This window comes from Delphinus delphis, chromosome 5 (genome assembly GCF_949987515.2).
Source record: "Delphinus delphis chromosome 5, mDelDel1.2, whole genome shotgun sequence".
In the NCBI taxonomy this organism is placed as follows: Eukaryota; Metazoa; Chordata; class Mammalia; order Artiodactyla; family Delphinidae; genus Delphinus; species Delphinus delphis.
Genome location: NC_082687.1, coordinates 25,224,536 through 25,244,676, shown reverse-complemented (window position 1 = coordinate 25,244,676; position 20,141 = coordinate 25,224,536). Strand labels below are relative to the sequence as shown.

Sequence of the window (20,141 nt, the reverse complement as noted above, 5' to 3'; positions counted from 1 at the left end):
ATGTCTGTCAATTTCATTTGGTTTTAAAATCCTAATACAGATTTGTTGCTTTGACCTAATTTTGAGTTGTAGCTCCCACCCCCAATAAAGTTATCAAAACGTGGGATTTGATTGGGGATGAAAATAAAGCTGACCAGGATTGATGTGGGCTTGAGCCAGCTCATGAACTAGTAGACTGCCGGCACTTTACATCGGAGTCACAACGGTGGACAAGCTAGAAATTCAGAGTAGACAACTAATGTTCTGCGGCTTTGTCAACTACCTGTGGATTTCTCCGCAGATGTCAGAGATTTCTGCTTTGATCCGATCAATTTCATTAAACTCGAGGTAATTCTTTTCAGTAAAGGAATTCACGAACTCACGGCAAAAACATTGCAACTCAGAAGATCTACAAATGGCAGTAATTATCATGCTTTCTACAGTATTTCATGTGTCAACATCGTACAGCAGATATCCGTCCCTGAATTCTGAGCAGATCACTAAAATTAAGGTTAGAACATTTTGAAAGCTGATGAATATACATACGTATCTGTGTGTGTATTAGAGAAAATCCTCTGCAGGTGATAATATAGTTTGGCCCCTACGACACACATGTTCTTTGTTAGGTCATTTCCTACTTTTTACTAGTATAAATTTTGGAAGTAGATTAGTATTTTACCTCTATATGAAGTAATAGAAATGCAAATCATGTATATTGTTTATGGAATGCAGGGTGTATTTTCTATAGGCTCTAACATACTCTGATGTGAATATAGAGTTAGTGGGGGCAGCCATACTCCAGTACACAAACATTTGTCTTGATTTTCTTCTCAAAGTCCCTTTGGTCCTTACAACATAAATGTAATGGATGATTCTACATCCATTTACTCTTAAATTCAGTGAGGAAGAATGATGGTGACTCATTATAGCAATTCTTATTATCGTATCAACAGAAAATGGTAAAGAAAACAATTTCACCCAATCGCATGGAAATGGAAGTTATTTATTTTTTAAGGTTTTTCAGTTTGTTTGTTTTTTGGCTGCGTTGGGTCTTTGTTGCTGCACAGGGGCTTTCTCTAGTTGCAGTGAGCGGGGGCTACTCTTCATTGCAGTGTGTGGGCTTCTCATTCTTGTTGCGGAGCACGGGCTCTAGGTGCTTGGGCTCAGTAGTTGTGGCTCGTGGGCTCTAGAGCACAGGCTCAGTAGTTGTGGTGCATGGGCTTAGTTGATCCGCAGCATGTGGGATCTTCCCAGACCAGGGCTCCAACCCGTGTCCCCTGCATTGGCAGGTAGATTCTTAACCACTGCGCCACCAGGGAAGTCTGAAATGGAAGTTATTTAGACTGACCTGTATCAAAATATTTACTAGGCAGGCTAAAACTTTAAGCACTCAAGAGGGCATGTGGGTTTAACAATGTGAATATACAACAGCTAATGATGCCCAACCCTAAAAAAAAAAAAAAAATACAACAACGATTTCCAGAATAAATCATTTCCATTTCTGCCATAGAAGTTTTGGTTTCTTAAAACTCAGCATATTACAGTATAACGCTTTTAAAAATTATTCAGGACTTAAGGAAGCAAGCCCTAGAGTGCGGGTTCCTCCAAACAGAAGGATTCCGCTCTTTTTCTCTTTCTTTTTAAAATAAATGAATACAGGAAACAGAAAGGCATAGAAGGAACATGGGAGAATGAGGGCTAATAGCCTTACTGGTGAACAAGCTCCAGAGAAAAAGGGGACAAAGAACTTCTCCTGTGATGCAGCATTTTGGGGCAGGGGTAGCCGCTGTGAATCTCTTAAAGTTCAAGGACTTCACAAACCTCTCCTTGGCCAACTGGAACGAAGCATAGACTCATGTGAGTCACTAGGTGAACAGTTGTAACTTGATAAAAAGATAATCCTCTGGCTATTATTATATCAAAGCAGTAGACGGAGTGTCTGTAAAGGTCAAATGTGAAGCTTTCCACAATAATTTTACCTAAAGGCAAAGAGTTTACCTTTAAAAGCAAGATCTGTACTTTGGTCTGTAGGGTCTCTGTTATCCAGTACAGAGATCGTACCCAGCACACCGTGGCTTGAGCCAGATATAGTTGGTTTGTGGGATACTCTTCAAGACATTTGGGTTTTGTTTTGAGCTATTATATAAGGATTCCATTGATTAATAATTGTTGCAAATGTGGTCCCAGAATTGTGTGACTCAGGGCCACTGCCCCTAAGAGACCAAAATTCTTGATCAAACACTACACGGTTCCTGCCTTTTGACCTTGCCCTGACTTGGGAGGACACCCCCAGAATGCGTGGTTTGGTTCAGTATCTGTGAAAAGGGGACAGAACCTACCACAGAGGCTGTTGGGAGGAGCCAATGATATAATTTACTTCAGGTACTTTACAGAGCGCCTGATGCCTTGCTAGCTCTCAGTAGCAAATTTTATTATTGGTGCTGCCGCCATATTTCCTGCCCAGGTGTTAAGAGGGTAAACGGAGACATGATATTAAATGTTCACAGTTGGGGCTTCCCTGGTGGCGCAGTGGTTGGGAGTCCGCCTGCCGATGCAGGGGACATGGGTTCGTGCCCCGGTCCGGGAGGGTCCCACATGCCGCGGAGCGGCTGGGCCCGTGAGCCATGGCCACTTGGCCTGCGCGTCCGGAGCCTGTGCTCCGCAACGGGAGAGGCCACAACAGTGAGAGGCCTGCGTACCGCAAAAAAAAATGTTCACAGTTGGTTAGAAATTCGATTTGCCACTGATGAAATAAGGTATCCCCCCACCCTTCTCCCCACCACCACTTCACTACTCCCTGCTCCTGCCCTCTCCCTCTTCTCCCCCTCCTTCCCCCTTCTCCGCCACTCAACCAGTGTTACCAGTTCCATGGGCATCCCTCCAGAGATACTATACGCACAGACAAGTGAAAATGTATCTGTATATCTGCGTGTATCCATATTTATTTTTGGAACATTTATTCTTGAACAGCCCTCCACTTGAAAGGATAAAGAACCTCCTTTCAAGCTGATAATTGAAGTAGGGAAACGAAGTTAAGAGTCTCTTCCCTGCATGGTTGCAAATGGCAAGTTTTTCTACCCTGTGGAATCCAGTGGTTACATCCTTCTTGATTTAACAAGATAAAGAGGACATTGGATATAGAGGATCCTTTTGACAGGGTAGACACTGAGGCCCCAAAGGGTGGTTCACACTGGAGCTTAGTACCGCATTCAGCAGGCCATTTTATGTCCACATAGAGACATGATCATTTAAGCATGTGGGCCAAATATGTGGGTGCCCAGAATCAACAACCAATTCTCTTTTACATATTTTTATATGCTTTGTTAGCTGACTGGCTCCAAATTACACTGACGGGGAATTAGAAGCCTTAGTGGAGGAGTCAGTGGTGTAAGACACCCTACTCTAGCTAAGCAGATAGAGCAAAGAATTTCAGAAGAATGACAGTTGCTTCCACTTCCCTTCTTTCAATCGTTCCCATTGCCCCTCACACATGAACCTAGTCAAATCAGATTTAACTCTTCCACATTCCATCAATTAGGGCAAAAATGATTGGGTTAAAAGGGCATACTTCTGATTATCCTGGTGCCTAAGTAATAGGGTTATGTTATCTATAAGTAACACAGAGAGAGAAGCAGACGCAGTCACTCCCCATAAGCAGTGATTCTGACATCCTTTGACACGCACGGATGGTGAGTAGGCTTAGTCTAGGTATCAGAGTTTGCCATTTTGGTTAAACCTTTACTTTGGAAGAGGAAAGAGGTGTGCCGTTCCATTTGAAAGCCTTTGGAAACTCGCTTTTTACCCATGGTTACCCGCCAGACCAGTATTTGGGATTTGACATTTTTCAGTGCTCTGTTCTCCTGGAGATATTACTGGTTTCCTTAACGGTAGAAATAGTTCTGTGAATTGGGTCTTGACAGGTAAAGAGCTTTCCCATTGGCCTTTATGGGTTTGGGGTATGTGTACGTTTTTTAAATGAGAAATGTAGATCTCTAGGAGTTTCACCTGACATTATGTCCTGTGAGATTAGACTGTGACCACATTTTCATCTCAGACAACACCGAAAGGACCTTGAGGCAAATCATATGCTCGTACACTGTTGAAATCAGAATATGGCGGCATTCCGATGGGAGGAGCATTTGTGAGTTCCCATATTAAGATTAAATGTAAGAATCTTTGTTCATGCAACGTTAAGGTTACAGATGCGCGTATGCCGAAACTGGGAAATAGAAAATGATATTATCATGGTGACGTCTGTTCTCCACTGTAGTATGTGTTCTATAGGGCAGTGTACAGGTTGAAGACTGATTAGTTATGCAAAGCCATTGGTAGGTAGTGTGATTAAGCACCTGAACTTCAGCCTGTGGGGAGGCAGGGAGAGGAGGTGAGGAGAGCACTGAGCTAAGACTGGTTCACTCCCAATCTGGATTTTACTGTATGACTCCAGGCAGGCAATTAGCTGGCCCACACCTCAGGTTCTCTATAAATTAGAAGCAGTAATAGAAGCCTTCTCCCAGTTCTCCCTGGTTCACAGAAGGTGAGGCCAAGATTCTTCTGAGGCGAAGTCTCCAAAGAAAGTTGAACCTCCATCATCATAGTTTGAGGTAGTAACTTTCTGTTATGGGGTAGGCAGTGGTGCAACATGGGACAGGCTAGGACTTCTCAGCCTTATCTATTTGCAAGTGGTTTACATTAATTTACATATATCATGCATCAATGCTTTTCTCTCCTTTGCCTATAATTAGTGAAATTTTAATCAAATCAACCAATATTTATTGATTGTCTATTATATTTAAGATCTATGTAAAACAAGAAGCTAGGAAGAGATGCTTTCAAAGATGACCAAGTCAGGGACTTCCCCGGAGGTTCAGTGATTAAGACTCCATGCTTCCAATACAAGGGGCACAAGTTCGAGCCCTGGTCGGGGAACTAAGATCCCACATGTCGTGTGGCACGACCAAATAAAAAAAAATTAAAGAATAAAAAAAAGATGACCAAGTCAGAATATATGAGAAAGATACATACATACAACCTTCAGTAATACAGGACATATAGTTAAAATATATTGCATTTCCATTATGGACTAAGGTTGTGCCTCCACACTTCCAAATTTATTATTTGATCTTTCTCTATTTTGATTTGTAACCAAAATATTGCACTGATATTTTTGTATTTAATTTATTTGATTTCCTTTTCAGTTTGAAAATTGAAATGGAAGGAAAACATCTTTTTTTTTTAGATTTCTCCTCCTCTCGCTCAGCTACTTTGGAGTTGTATCCCTGAGTATTTACTGTTCCTTAACACATCCTTAGGCTACTGGATATTTGCAGTTTTTGGTTTGTAAGCTGAAAATCCTCTATTTGCTCTAACCTTAAATGATTAAATAGAAGTGGTTTCGAGTTTTCATTTAGTTATATTGATAATAGTAATGCCTTAACTTTCATATTCAAGTTCAATTCTTCAGACTCCTTGTCCATAGGATATGTGTTTGGAGTAGGATTAAACTTACATTAAACCTTCCGTGCTGTAGCTACCTTCTGTTCTTTAACAGGGACATGTGTGTTTAAGGCAGCTGATAAGGTTGTACTTTCATCTGAAACCATAAAATGCAGCGACACTTGCCATCTAGGAAAGAGAAAAATTAAACACACAACTTTGGCCTCCTTAGGACCCAGTCCAAAATCTGCTATCAGCCTTTTTCTACTTTGACACAGAGATTAAAGATCCTTCACAAAAAAGGGGTGACGCATCCCATGGACACACCGAGTGTTACGTGCAGCATGAGGAAAGCCAGTGTACGTATTCTTCCAGGTTGGGGATCCTGGGTTCAGATCTCAGCTCCACCTCTTACCAGCTGTGTGAGAACAGGCTGATTCCTTAAGCGTCTTGAGCATTGATTTTTCTCATCGGTACAATAAGGATAACAGTGAGACCAACCTTAATGTGTTGCTTTGAGGATTAAATGATATAATATAAGTAAAGGACTTAGCCACAGTGCCTAGAACAACATAAGTGCTAAGTAAATCTTAACTGGTTGTATGTATAATTCCTCTTTCAGCTACATCTAAATCCACAGGTTTCTCCCCCATTAAAGAAAGTACATGGATATTCAAATAATTGACAATAATATTATTGTGGAGATGGCCTGTTTTATTTATTTTAAAAATAAAATGTTTGCCAGCTGTGTTACTTATTATTGTTGTTAACAAATTATCAGTGTTGCCAATCATTCAGACACACTTTCATAGGAAAATATTAACAAGGTATGTCCCAAACCCATGTTGGTGTGCCCTACCTGGGAAAAAATAATTAAAGAAACCAACAAGCAGAAATCTTCACCATATAAAAACATACAGCTCAGCTTAATCAAATAGATAGTATTTCTGGGTCCAGGAGAAAAATATTTGTGATGAGTGTTGCCTTCAAATGTTAAATCGACCATCAACTATTGCAAATTTTATAATGTGCTAAAACCCAAGGTCAAGAGAAAGGCAAACTGGAAGAGTTATATTTTCTGTTAATACAGAATTCAATAGATTAGGAAACAGAGAGAGAAGACTGAAAATTTGAAACTGGATGTAGTCACTCAAGAATACTGCAGTGTCTGGGAGCTGATAAGGGCTTTAAGGAAATTTAGAAATCTTTAAAGGAATGGATGATATGATCAAGGCTTGTCCATAAGAAAAGAGAACTAGAATAATTGAGAATACCAGCGGATTCCAATTCAGTGAAGGGAACTACAGAATCCCTAGGGGCTTACTTGAATAATATTTGGAAATGACTGTGACTTGAATTTTAAAAGAAACATATTAAATATTTTAAAAATACTCTATAGGTGTGGTGCATAGCACATCATATAATATTAGAAGTAAATGAACATCAACATTTTTAGTATTTTAGAAGTTAGTTTACAAGGTCTGAATTTTCACAGTCTAGAATATTTTATAAAGTTTAAATTTTTTAACAATGGTGATTTGCTTTTAGTTTATTCATCCCCTCCTTTATTCAATAAATAAATATGGAGCACCGAGTTCAGCAATTTACAAGGGGAAAAAGAGAGAATTCTCCCATTTGCCCAAGGAGTGTTTTCCCTCAAGGTGTTTTCATATGTGCCCATATTTTATGATAATTTGTAGAAGAAAATTTTTTTGATTTAAAGATTCACCATTACCTAATACAGTCATGGGGTAGCTCCACACTTGAATGCCTGTTCTTTTACTTCGCTGGGAAAAGTTGAAAGTACAGTCATTAGAGGGGCTTATTCTAAGACCAATGAAAGCTGACCTGAAAGGATTTAATTAAAATTTACATAACTGGTGCTCAGATTTTTGATATCCAGCAACCCATCAGCGTAAAAACCTAGGAGGAGACCTGAGAGGAATCAGGCAAGAGAAGGGAGTTGGCGGGCTCCAAATTCCACCATTCTCTCTCCATCTAGGTCCTGGGGTAGGCATTTGGGTCGCCCCAGTAAAGCCTCCTTTAAATTTATGCAATCACGGATGCTTCTTCTTCATGGCTGGTGAATATAGGAAAATTTAAATTGGAACAAATCGAGATTGTAGCAGATAAATTTGTCTTTGGTGAGATAAATCCGAACTCTTGGATTTTCTTCTTTGATCTTGTACAGTAGTATCATGTAACGAATGGTTAAGGGTTTGGGCTTTGGAGTCAGACTTGGGTTTGGGATAGACTGTCACTTACCAGTTGCGTGACCTTGAATTCATTGTTCAGCCTCCCTGAGCCTGATACATCTTTTTTTGTAAAATGGAAATGGTAATAATATCTAACCATAGTGCCATTATACGTTTCAATATAATATGTGTACATGCATAATAGAGTACCTGGCACAATGGTAAATCCTCTGTACCTGTAGCCTATGGTTTTAATTATGCATTATCTCCTTAATATACTTTTTAAAATTAAATTTTATTGGAGTATGGTTGCTTTACAATGTTGTGTTAGCCTCCACTGCACAACAAAATGAATCAGCCATACACATACAGATATCCCCTCCCTTCTGAACGTCCCTCCCATTTAGATCACTACAGTGCATTAGGTAGAGTTCCCTGTGCTGTACAGTATGTTCCCATCACTTGACTATTTTATATATAGTATCAATAATGTATATGTGTCAATCCCAGTCTCCCAATTCCTCCTTCCCCAGCCCTTTCCCCCTTGGTATCCATACATTTGTTCTCTATGTCTTTGTCTCTATTTCTGCTTTGCAAATAAAATCATCTATACCATTTTTCTAGATTCCACATATATGCGTTATTATACGATACTTGCTTTTCTCTTTCTGACTTAGTTCAGTCTGTATGACACTCCCTAGGTCCATCCATGTCTCTACAAATGACCCAATTTCATTCCTTTTTATGGCTGAGTAATATTCCATTGTATATATGTACCACATCTTCTTTATCCATTCCTCTGTTGATGGACATTTAGGTTGCTTCCATGTCCTGGCTGTTGTAAATAGTGCTACAATGAACATTGGGGTGCATGTGTTTTTTTGAATTATGGTTTTCTCAGGGTATGTGACCAGTAGTGGGATTGCTGGGTCATATGGTAGTTCTGTTTTTAGTTTTTTAAGGAACCTCCATACTGTTTTCCATAGTGGCTGTATCAATTTACATTCCCACCAACAGTGCAAGAGGGTTCCCTTTTCTCCACACCCTCTCCAGCATTTATTGTTTGTAGAATTTTTGATGATGGCCATTCTGACCAGTGTGAGGTGGTACCTCATTGTAGTTTTGATTTGCATTTCTCTAATGATTAGTGATGTTGAGCATTCTTTCATGTGTTTGTTGGCCATCTGTATATCTTCTTTGGAGAAATGTCTATTTAGGTCTTCTGCCCATTTTTTGATTGGTTTGTTTGTTTTTCTGATATTGAGCTGTATGAGCTGCTTGTATATTTTGGAGATTAATCCTTTGTCAGTTGCTTCGTTTGCAAATATTTTCTCCCATTCTGAGGGCTGTCTAAATGGAATCCAAATTGGCAAAGAAGAAGTAAAACTGTCACTGTTTTCAGATGACATGATGCTATACATAGAAAATCCTAAAGATGCCACCAGAAAACTACTAGAGCTAATTGATGAATTTGGTAAAGTTGCAGGATACAGTATTAATACACAGAAATCTCTTGCATTCCTATACACTAACAGTGAAAGATCAGAAAGAGAAATTAAGGAAACAATCCCATTTACCATTGCAACAAAAAGTATAAAATACCTAGGAATAAACCTACCTAAGGAAGCAAAAGACCTGTATGCAGAAGACTATAAGATACTGATGAAAGAAATCAAAGATGACACAAACAGGTGGAGAGATATACTATGTACTTGGATTGGAAGAATCAATATTGTGAAAATGACTGTACTACCCAAAGCAATCTACAGATTCAGTGCAATCTGTATCAAATTACCAGTGGCATTTTTCACAGAACTAGAACAAAAAATGTTACAGTTTGTATGGAAACACAAAAGACCTCAAATAGCAAAAGCAATCTTGAGGGAAAAAAAAAAAAAAGGAGCTGGAGGAATCAGGCCTCCCTGACTTCAGACTATACTACAAAGCTACAGTAATCCAGAAAGTATGGTACTGGCACAAAAACATAAATATAGATCAGTGGAACAGGATAGAAAGCCCAGAGATAAACCCACACACCTACGGTCACCTAATGTATGACAAAGGAGGCCAGAATATACAATGGAGCAAAGACAGCCTCTTCAATAAGTGATGCTGGGAAAAACTGGACAGCTACACATAAAAGAATGCAATTAGAACACCCCCTAACACCATGCACAAAAATAAATTCAAAATGGATTAAAGATCTAAATGTAAGACCAGACACTATAAAACTCTTAGAGGAAAACATAGGCTGAGCACTCTTTGACATAAATCACAGCAACATCTTTTTTGACCCACCTCCTAGAATAATGAAAATTAAAAATAAACAAATGGGACCTAATTAAACTTAAATCGTTAATATACTTTTAAGAAACTCTGATATTGTTTTGCATAATGGAGATATGCTGCCCAAATGGGGTGAATCTCATTGGCCAGAACTATGTTTCAGGGCAAGGCCCTAACAGCAGTGGAAGTTGTGAAGGGAAGTGCATGATTTTTAACAAGGCACAGTGCTACCCTAAAGAAAAAAGTTGTCACTCTGTTGGATATTGAGTAAGTAATCAGCAGTGTCTGCCACAAAGACATAAGAATGACACAGCTCCCAGGCCTAATGGTTTTCTAACAAAGATTTATAAATGTTCTCAACATTGGGACATTCTGAGGGCATTTGCTAAGACTTTACATCTTACCATCATCATTAAGAAGAGAAGTGGTTACCGGTGTATGTAAGTGGCAAGATAATAACCAAAGCCCTGTAGATGTCACTCCTGAATCAATATTGTCAGTTTGCTTCCCTGTTGCAATGTAAAATTTGGTTGCCATTTAGTTCACCAATCATGATCTTGGTGATGTGACTGTCTCATTTATTCAGTAAGCATTTATTGAAGGTCCACTGATCTTGGAAACACAAGTAGAGGGAAAATATAGAAGCAACATCCAAATTCCCAATGGATTTCTTGTTAAGCTGAAGTTATACAGAGATGACAGACATCTATTGGCTAAACTCTGCCAGTGACTCTCTCTTTGGATGCTTACAGAAGTTCCCTAAGATGCTCATGTGATCAGCCTCACTGGAATTAGGGGTACCAAGTCCTAGCCATTTTCCATTACCAGAGGAATCCAGGTTCTGTTTTCTTCTATTGATTTTAAATGAAAAAAAGCAGGTGTAGAAAACATTTATGGTTCTTTACCGAATTAAAAGTCCATTAGTAAGGATTCTTTGAGGCTAACTCTTGCCCAGAATTATGCAAAAAATGCCATAAGACTTTTTCTAAGTTGATCCCAGGATGTTTACTAATAACCAATTCCACAAACCCATGTTGGTTGTAGACGTTGGCATAAGTCTTATGGTTGAGAGGAGCTTGAGTGAGCCTGTGGGACAGTTACTTCCATTCTCTGGACCTTGGTTTCCTTATATGTATTGAATAAGAAGAGACCATTGAACAAGATAATTGTTAAGGTTCCTCCCTGAAGTGAGATTTGGGGCAGGATGGAGATGTAGTTACTCTGGAGACCTTGACTCTGTTACTCAACCCTGTGTAAGTTTTAAGTTGTGGGGTGCATTGCGGTGAGAGAGGTCCTCGAATTTTATGCCTTGGTTTCATCTTCATGGAAGGGAAGCACTTAGGGTTAAAGAAAGACGAGTCCTCTCCTGGATCCAATGTTCTGTCAAGTAGAGTTTAATAGAGTTCCCTCCCAAATTCTACCAGATGGATTTATTTCATGAAAACTTTTGGAGAAATACTTCTTGGACCTATGCATGGACTTTAATGCTTAAGTATGTTAAGCATTAAAGTTTGAAATGAGGCCAAAAAAGATCAAGGCTGTGAACTCTTTTATGCCTAAAAATCTCTACCCACTATTTTTAATTGAGCACAGATTGACTCTTACTAAAATCTGCGATCTTAGCTGTTCCTTGATCTGACATCTTAACCAGCAGAAAATCCTATATTTTGGCAGAGTGTTTGGAATGGTCTTTAAAGGGGAATTTGGTTGCACTAAGACCTGCAGAGAGGTGGTCATAGGGAACCTAAGAGTTGTGTTAGAACCTGCCATATTCCCCTAAGTTGAAGTGACCCTTAAAAAGAAAAGGAATTTGTAAAGGATCTAGAACCGCAAACACTAGAGCAAAGATATTAACCCCCAAAGAGTCCTAAACCACAGCTGACTCCTTAACTCACAAGCAGCCCTCAGAGGGTGGCAGCTTGTCTTAAGCCCCTAAAACCAAAGGATAGAGCCAGCAGGGAAAGGACTAACCAGAGAAATCACACGCCCTGCCTGGAAATGATTGGATAGGTTTTAACCCTATAGAAGAATACTGACTCTAAATGCCGAGGGTTTCAGAAGTTCATTTGCGATACGCCTCGGAACTCTCCAGGCTTGATGATGAAAGAAGGAAAGATTCAAAATACCATCTGTCATAATGGAAAACCCATGTGGCCCCAGAGCCTCTTCCTCCTTGAGCAGCTGATGCAGATTAGTCAATCTGGACAGTTATTTATGTGTTGAGGTCACATTTTGGCCAATCTTTTGCTTATGGCTTTAACCAAATAAAGCCTTCTCTCTCCACGTTTCTCTTGCCAAAGTCAGGTTGAGCGATGATTCTTTGAGAGGATTATTTTGGCAGGAGATACAGGGATCTTCTCACACAGCAAAACACAGCGACAAAGCCAGATGATATACCAGTCAGGGAGCTAAAAGATGTTAAAACCGGAAGAAGCAAATTCAAGTCCTTTCCTTTGCCCCTCGTTTTGTTTGTTTGTTTGTTTAACAAAAATGTTCCCCAAATGTCAATGAAAGGCCCAAGGGAACTTTCTGTAGTAATAACTAGTTTACCTCGGAGGGGCTTGGCTTTTAGGATTTTCCCGTTTGATCTTCCTCTTGTTCCTTCCTTATTCTACTTCATGACATATTACAGTTTCTAATTTCTCTGTGGCTGGAAATACTCTAGGCTGACACCTTCAAGAAGAGAGACGGAAAGAAATTCTAGTGTCTGTGAATTTTTGCTAAATCTACACATGTCCACTTGTCACCAAGAAATTAAACTCAGGGCCAAAACACAAGAGGAGAAAGAAAAGTCCCTTCCTTGTTTGTGGTCACCTTTGGCAGTGATCCCATATGGCTTGGAGGAGCGTCAGTGAGACCCATGGTCTGCTCCCTCCTCTCCCAGCGTCACTAGCCAGGTTACCTGGGCCATCAGTTCAGTCCTCTGGGTCTCGGTTTCCTTATATGTAGGAAGAGAACATTGAACAAGACGATCCTTCGGGTTCCTCCCTGAACTAAGGTTTGGGGCAGGAGGGAGTCTTCGTGACTCTGGAAACCTTGATTCTATTATTCAATTCTGTACAGGTTGTGGGGTGCACTGAGGTGGAAGAGGTTCTGGAATTTTATACCTCGGTTTCATCCTTATGGAAATGAAGGAGTTGGATTCAAAAAAAAAGCTGAGTCCTCTACTGGATCCAATGTTCTGTCACATAGAGTTTGATGGAGCTCCCTCCGCAAATGTACCAGATGGGTTTCTTTCATGGAAGTTTTTGGAGAAATACTTGATGGATGGGTTTCATCTTCCCAGGATCTGTGCATGAAATGAGACCTTTCCCCTTGGATGACTAGGTCACAAGAGGAGGAGTTTGGCATCCTGTCTCTTGGCTATTGGGCCTCACCATTATGAATGAGGGGCCTCAGTTCACCAAAAAGGGGAGGAGCTAAGAGCCTTGCATTGGGACCACTAAGATGAGGTGACTTTCCAAATGCGCTGGTCCCATATTCCCGACTGTACTGTAGGGGATAAAAGTGCTTGCACCTGGGGCTTCCCTGGTGGCGCAGTGGTTGAGGGTCCGCCTGCCGATGCAGGGGACACGGGTTCGTGCCCCGGTCCGGGAAGATCCCACGTGCCGCGGAGCGGCTGGGCCCGTGAGCCATGGCCGCTGAGCCTGCGCGTCTGGAGCCTGTGCTCTGCAACGGGAGAGGCCACAACAGTGAGAGGCCCGCGTACTGCAAAAAAAAAAAAAAAAAGTGCTTGCTCCTGCACACCTATTTACTTCGTTTAAAACAAAAATGTATTTAAAGAAGAGGCAAAGACCCAAATGGCATTCAAAGCAAAGACCGTGAGTGGAAAAGTAGAGAGAAAAACATCTAATGAAATAGTACCAAGTGGCGAGGAATTTATGGGAAAAATTTATGGCTATCTCAGGAATCAGAGTATAGGAGGATAAAGGGAAATAAAATGCTTTGTAGGAGACAGAATCCTCTGAGACACTGTATAAAAAATATATAATCATTAAATAAGTATTTTGCTATAAAAGAAATGAAGAAAATCATTTGCATCTTTTTAAGATAATGAAACAAATATTAAAGGATATGGGAATAAAGATGAAGAAGAGCAAATTTTTTTTCTTTTTTTTTTTTTGCGGTACGCGGGCCTCTCACTGTTGTGGCCTCTCGCGTTGCAGAGCACAGGCTCCAGACGCGCAGGCTCAGCGGCCATGGCTCACGTGTCCAGCCGATCCGCGGCCTGCGGGATCTTCCCGGACCGGCGCACGAACCCGCGTCCACTGCATCGGCAGGCGGACTCCCAACCACTGCGCCACCAGGGAAGCCCAAGAAGAGCAAATTAAAAAAAATAATACCTATATTCCAAAATTTTTTGTGACTTTGGACTGATTGAAAAGGAGCTAGTGTTATGTGAATTTTTCTGTGATGTGTTATGCTTCAATCAGAAGTTTTTAAAAAGTATATTCCTTAATAATTTAAAAGAAACTTCTTAAGTTTTTTGAGCGGAACAAAAGAAGACAATTAAGATGGAAATGGGCTCAGATGTCTGTAAACTTATTGCTGTTGACAGTGAACATGGAGAGTTCTTCACAGGATGCAGGTGTTTTGGAATAAAGCTTGTCAAAGGCCAGACCTAACTTCCAAAGTTCCAAGACCAAGAGTAACCATAGGAGGGTTTCAATTAAGAATGTCATAAGTTAGAGAAAACCCAATTAACAGTGGCTGAAAGAAACAGGGGTTTATTTTCCTCGCATAAGAAGTAAGTCCAGAGCGGTAGTTTCTGCCATTTTTTCAGCTACTGGAAGATGCCATCAAGGACCCAGACTTTTCCCATCTTTCCCTTCCTCCATCCTTGGCAGGTTGCTTTTCATCCTCAGGTCTCATATGCACAAAATGGCTTCCATAATCCCAGGCATTTCCTCTGTGATCAAGGCAAGAAAAAGAGAGAAGAGGGCCAACACCAAGCCTACATTTCTCTTTGTCAGGAAAGCAAAAGCCTTCTCATTGGCCAGAAGTTTAGCACATGACCACCCCAGCTGCCTGTACAGTGGGAATAGACAGGGGAGAAGGAAAGTTGAGAATAACTATTGGGTTAATGAAAACACAGCATCTGCCACAGAATTTGTCTTGAAGAGAATAATCCGTGGCTTGTTATTGGGAGGAAGTAAGGACAGAAGACCTCTGAGGATACGGCTCAGGACTGCAAACATTTCCACTAATAAAATCATAAAATCACCATTCTTGGGTTGAGTTAAGACACCATTCAGAAGGCAAGCAGCCTTATTTTTCACCCTGAATTGGCCATTAGCCTTAACCAATGGTATTTCCAGGCCTCAGTCTTTCCCACTATAAAATAAGAATCATGTTTATTCCCTGCCTCACTTGGGTCCTTTCATTCAGTCATTCATTTCTTCAGCAACTATCTACTACCCACCTGCTATGTATCAGGCACTGTGCCCATACCGAGGATGCACAAATAAATCCTGCAGAACCCCCTCCTTCAATGAGTCACCTTCGAACAGGCAGAGGAGGCCAGCGAGCATCGTTACTGAGCACCACCGCATGTTGGACTTGCTGGGTACTCCGTATTAAAAAGATGCATATAGGGCTTCCCTGGTGGCGCAGTGGTTGAGAGTCCGCCTGCCGATGCCGGGGACACGGGTTCGTGCCCCGGTCCGGGAAGATCCCACATGCCGTGGAGCAGCTGGGCCCGTGAGCCATGGCCGCTGAGCCTGCACGTCCGGAGCCTGTGCTCCGCAACGGGAGAGGCCAAAACAGTGAGAGGCCCGCGTACTGCAAAAAAAAAAAAAAAAAATGCATATAATATAGAAGATACGTAAATAAATAATATAACAGGTAAAGTGGTGCAATAGAGTATTCATAAAAGTGCTCTGGGACAGAGAATGGGAAACGACTCCTTACCTGGGGAACTGGGGAAGGCTTTACCGAGGAGATGCAGTCTGAGATAGTGCTTGAAAATGAGCTGGAGTTTGTGTGCAGAAAGAGGTGCCAAGGTGGGGAGTGGCTGCTGGCGGGGGGGGCATAGTTGGTTCAAAAGCACTGACGTCTCCAAAGGCACTAGCTTGTTCCCGAAAAGGCGAGTCGCTCGCTCCGCGGAGCCCTTGGATGGTGGGAGGTGAAGTGGGGAGCTGAAGCGGGGAGATGGTTGGAGCCAGAGTATGAAGGACCTCAGGCTCCATGCACAGGAGTTTGGCCTGGGGAAGCCATTAGAACACAGGACGAGACATAACCTGACCTGGGCCTCAGAAAGATCATTCTGGAACCCGTGAGGAGGGGCTGTTGGAATTGAGAGAGGGGCTGTTGGAATGGTACCCATGAGGCTCTTTAGGAGGCTTTCGCAAGTCCTGGTGAGTGATGATGACTCAGTTAAGGCAGTGGGATTCCAGAAAGATCTTTGAGGTCTTTGTGGTTTTTTGTTGTTGTTTTATTTTTTTTTTTTTTGGTTTCCGAAGTTTATCAAAAATCAAAGAACAGGAAACCTTTACATTAAAATATGGCAATTTTAGCTTTCACAGTGTCCACACACACACAAATCAACTCGTGATATCTTTTTGTTAAACCTGTAGCATGTGACCGCAGAGGGAACCAGGCCAGTTCATTCGGTTCCTCCGAGAAGGAGATGGAGAACAGTACCTGTGACTATGAATTGAGCTTTAAGATGCACACCCTGGGGACACTCGCCACTGTCCGTGCAGTGATTTGCTTAATGTAGGCTTAGTCTGTATTGCTAACGCCTAGAGATTAGTACAGGCCTACGCATCTGTTTTTATAAACATTTATCAATAGGTTCACAATTTAAATAGTTTTCAGTATTTTTGGCAACTTTCGATCCTCAAGAGCTGCAGACAGAGTGCGCTGCTGTCTTCCAGAACGCTTCCTGGAGAGCCGGTATCCCGGCTGGCAGCCCTCCACGGTGATGGGGCCAGTCCAGCTTCCACAAGGCAGGCTGTGGTCGTTCTAAAGCCTGGCCTTGCTGGGTGTCCATCACATTCAGATATCACTCTGGAACCAGATGGACAGCTTTTGGTGGTACATACACAGAGACAGGAAGAATCAAAAAATTCTGTGTTTTTCTCCCATGGCATGTGGCTGACACCATCTCCAGGAAATGTGGGAGAACGTAGCATCTGCTGAGCTCCATTTCAGCTCCAGGAAAAGAAGAGCAGGCCTTTTACTTTAGTACTTGTTTAGGCAGTAATAATTCCCCTCTCGCCCCTGCACCTCCACCTCCAGCCTCACCCCACTGTGGTTTCAAGGTCGTGTTCTGGGATGAGGCACCTATGGCCGGGTTGCCTTGCTCCTGCGTGTGAAATGACAACGGGCGGCCGTAGCAAATGCAGACAGCAAGCGGGGTGAGCCTTGGGGTCCAGGCCCCAGGGGTGTGGCTGACCAAGCCTGGCCGCCCCCGTGGTGCCTCTCCTGCCTCCGCGGCTGCAGGTGGGCCTTCTGCTTGCCCGCAGCACAGCCTTCATGGTTCGAACCATTTTCTAGGCCACTGGAGGGAATTGGACTTTTCACGATGCTTCAATGTCTCAAGCGTGTGACTAATATTATTAAGAGATGTCTTTCTTTTTAATTGCATCTACTTGTTCAGTCTGTGACCCAATTAGTTCATTCTTGTTGTGAATGTATTGGAAGACCCTGTACCCTCTTGATCTCTCCTTATAATTATTACTATCATCCTCCTTTGAAGCACTGTTTTGATTACACACTTCAAAGGAGCTGCTAAAATACCCTCTTGCGCCGTGGTGGAAATGCCCATGGCTTGGACTCAAGGGCAGTCGTCTGAGAGTGGTTCCTGTCCGCACATCTCAGAGCCCTGTACCTCCCTTTTCACCTTCCTTCCCCCAGAATTCCGCCCCTTCCCCTGAAGACGTTTGTAGTCACACATTCCTACTCTAATAAGAAGACTAGCTCTTCTCTCTGAGGCCCAAAAAGCTACGTTTAACAAACACAGGTAAATCGATAAATGTGTCTTATCAGTGTTAGGATTGCTGGCAGGTGCCTCACAGCAAACATTGTTGCAATTTCATCATCAATCCCCCACCCCGTTCCAAACACACATTCGTATTTACTTCTTTCCTGAGATCACACTATCTGGCAAGCCTGAATTCAAATGAAAATTGATCCAGTTGACTCACCCAGATCCAGGTGGAAGCCTGTATTTGTATATGGGAAGCAGTTTTAACCAAATTGTGTGAAATCAAATTCTTTGTTCTGATGCTGTCTCTGCCCAGTGGTCTGAATGTTTTCATCTGCTTGGTTTTTATGAAAAGTTCTTTCCACGTGGTATCCGGTTCTATAAAGCACTACCGTGCTGTAGGAACATTCACAAGAATTTACTGAGGCAAAGGACAAGATATTGACTCCGTCAGTTATTTGTCTTTCTCTTCAGAGTTGAGGCCAAAAGCCCTATTAGTGGCCCAGACAAGTGTCCTCGTGGAAGTGTCCCCTTCCCTCTTTTTGGTAGTCTGTCATCTCTCTCCTTATCTTACTGTAGAAGGAATGTTTGTAGAATCCATTACAGTTCGGGGAGAAGAAATAAGCGTGAGAAAATTAAAGGTAACTCAATGAATGATGACAAGAAAATAAAAACTTTTTAAGATGACAGGAGAAGGTATTAACGCCCACTTAGAGCATTCATGGCTGTGAATTAGGTACAGAAGACCTTGTGGTTCTCGTCATTTTCCCTAATATGATGAGACTTTGGGGGAAATTCTGGTTGTGTACTCTTGCATTAGGGAGTTTTATGTGGAGTAGTGTCTGAGTCCGTTCAGGCTGCTGTAACAAAATACCATAGACTGGGTAGCTTATAAACAACACAAATGTATTGCCCACAGTTCTAGAGGCTGGAAGCCCTAGATCAGAGTGCCAGCATGGTCGGGTGAGGGCCCTCTTCCACGACACAAACTGCCTACACCTTGCTGTGTCCTCACGTGGCAAAGGGGCTAGGGAGCCCCATGAGGCCTCTTTTTTAAGGGCACTAATTCCACTCATGAGGATCCACCCTCATGACCTAATCACCTCGCAGAGACTCGACCTCTAAAAACCACAGCCTTGAGCACTAGGGTCTCGATATATGAATTCAGAGGGATACACACATTCAGACCATAGCCAGCAGTACGCAGTTGTCATCCCTGAGTCTGTGTAACATTAAGTTCCTCATTAAGGATTCTGCACAACCCAGAAAATAGGGCAATGCCTGTTTTCATAAAGGGCAGTGAAAGTGTATTTCCTTTCAAGGATGGAACCATCTATTTTTACATCAGAATCTAAGCTTCGGCCCCCTTGATTTACTGTCTGGTGGTGAGAGTCTGCATTTCTGGAATGTTAACCTGCAACTCAACCATTCACTCATTCAGCACCTATTTATGGAGTGCCAACTGTATACCGAGCACAGTGCTAAACCAAGCTGTCAACCTGCTGGAGGTCCACTAACCTTTAGTGAGGAAGGAGAGAAACCACGGGAGACTTGACTAAAATTGGAATCCATGTGCCACCACAGCTTTCAAGAATGGCCTTCTTAGAGACAAGAGCTGAGCGTGAAGACCAGAGGTTACTTGGACTTATCAATACTTGCAGTTTACCGGTCACATTCTTCAGAAGGAAGTCTTTGCTTAAGTCCTGAATGTTGACTAAACTGAAATGTGTTCACGTTGCCTTGTTTATTCCTCATGCTGCTTTGTTCTTTTGGCCCAGAAACAGAAAAGATAGTCCTCGAGGCAGGAAATGGGTTGCCCTCTTGGAAATTCAACGACCAGCTTTTTCCCTGTGACGTGTGTGGGAAAGTATTTGGCCGACAGCAGACATTGTCCCGACATCTGTCTCTGCACACAGGTGAGTCAGGGTCTCCCTGCCGGGCCTTCCCTCCCTGGACCACCAGCTTCTCCATGAGCAGGAAGCTGTGTCTCTAAGAGAATTAAATCAGGAAGTGGTAGAAATGTTTTTATCCGGACCTTTTCAAGCCATTTTACCTGGCATGTTCAAATAAGGCTCTGGAAAGGGTTTTTTATTTGTATTGAAAGGGTCCATTGAGTTCAAGGATGATGGATGAGAAAAGATACACATGTTTAGGTGTGTTCAGGTGAAATTTCTGAACTCTGAGGAGTTTATTGCTGTCACCTTGAGGGTGCAGGGCATGGGGCTGCACCCCATCTTATTGGCTTCATCTCATTGCGGTAGGTGGAAGCAGAGGGGAAAAGAGCACCTTGATGGAGAAACAGTCTCTGTCTTTAT

The 20,141-nt window shown here is 42.1% G+C and overlaps 1 protein-coding gene across 1 annotated transcript in view; it reads left to right on the top strand.

Moving 5' to 3' along the window:
- The window catches only part of ZNF827 (zinc finger protein 827), a 177,855-nt gene that overhangs the window by 139,008 nt on the left and 18,706 nt on the right, over positions 1–20,141 (top strand). The window contains exon 9 of the mRNA XM_060011635.1: positions 19,605–19,742. Within this exon, the coding sequence (XP_059867618.1) occupies positions 19,605–19,742 (138 nt within the window). The remainder of the gene's footprint in view (positions 1–19,604; positions 19,743–20,141) is intronic.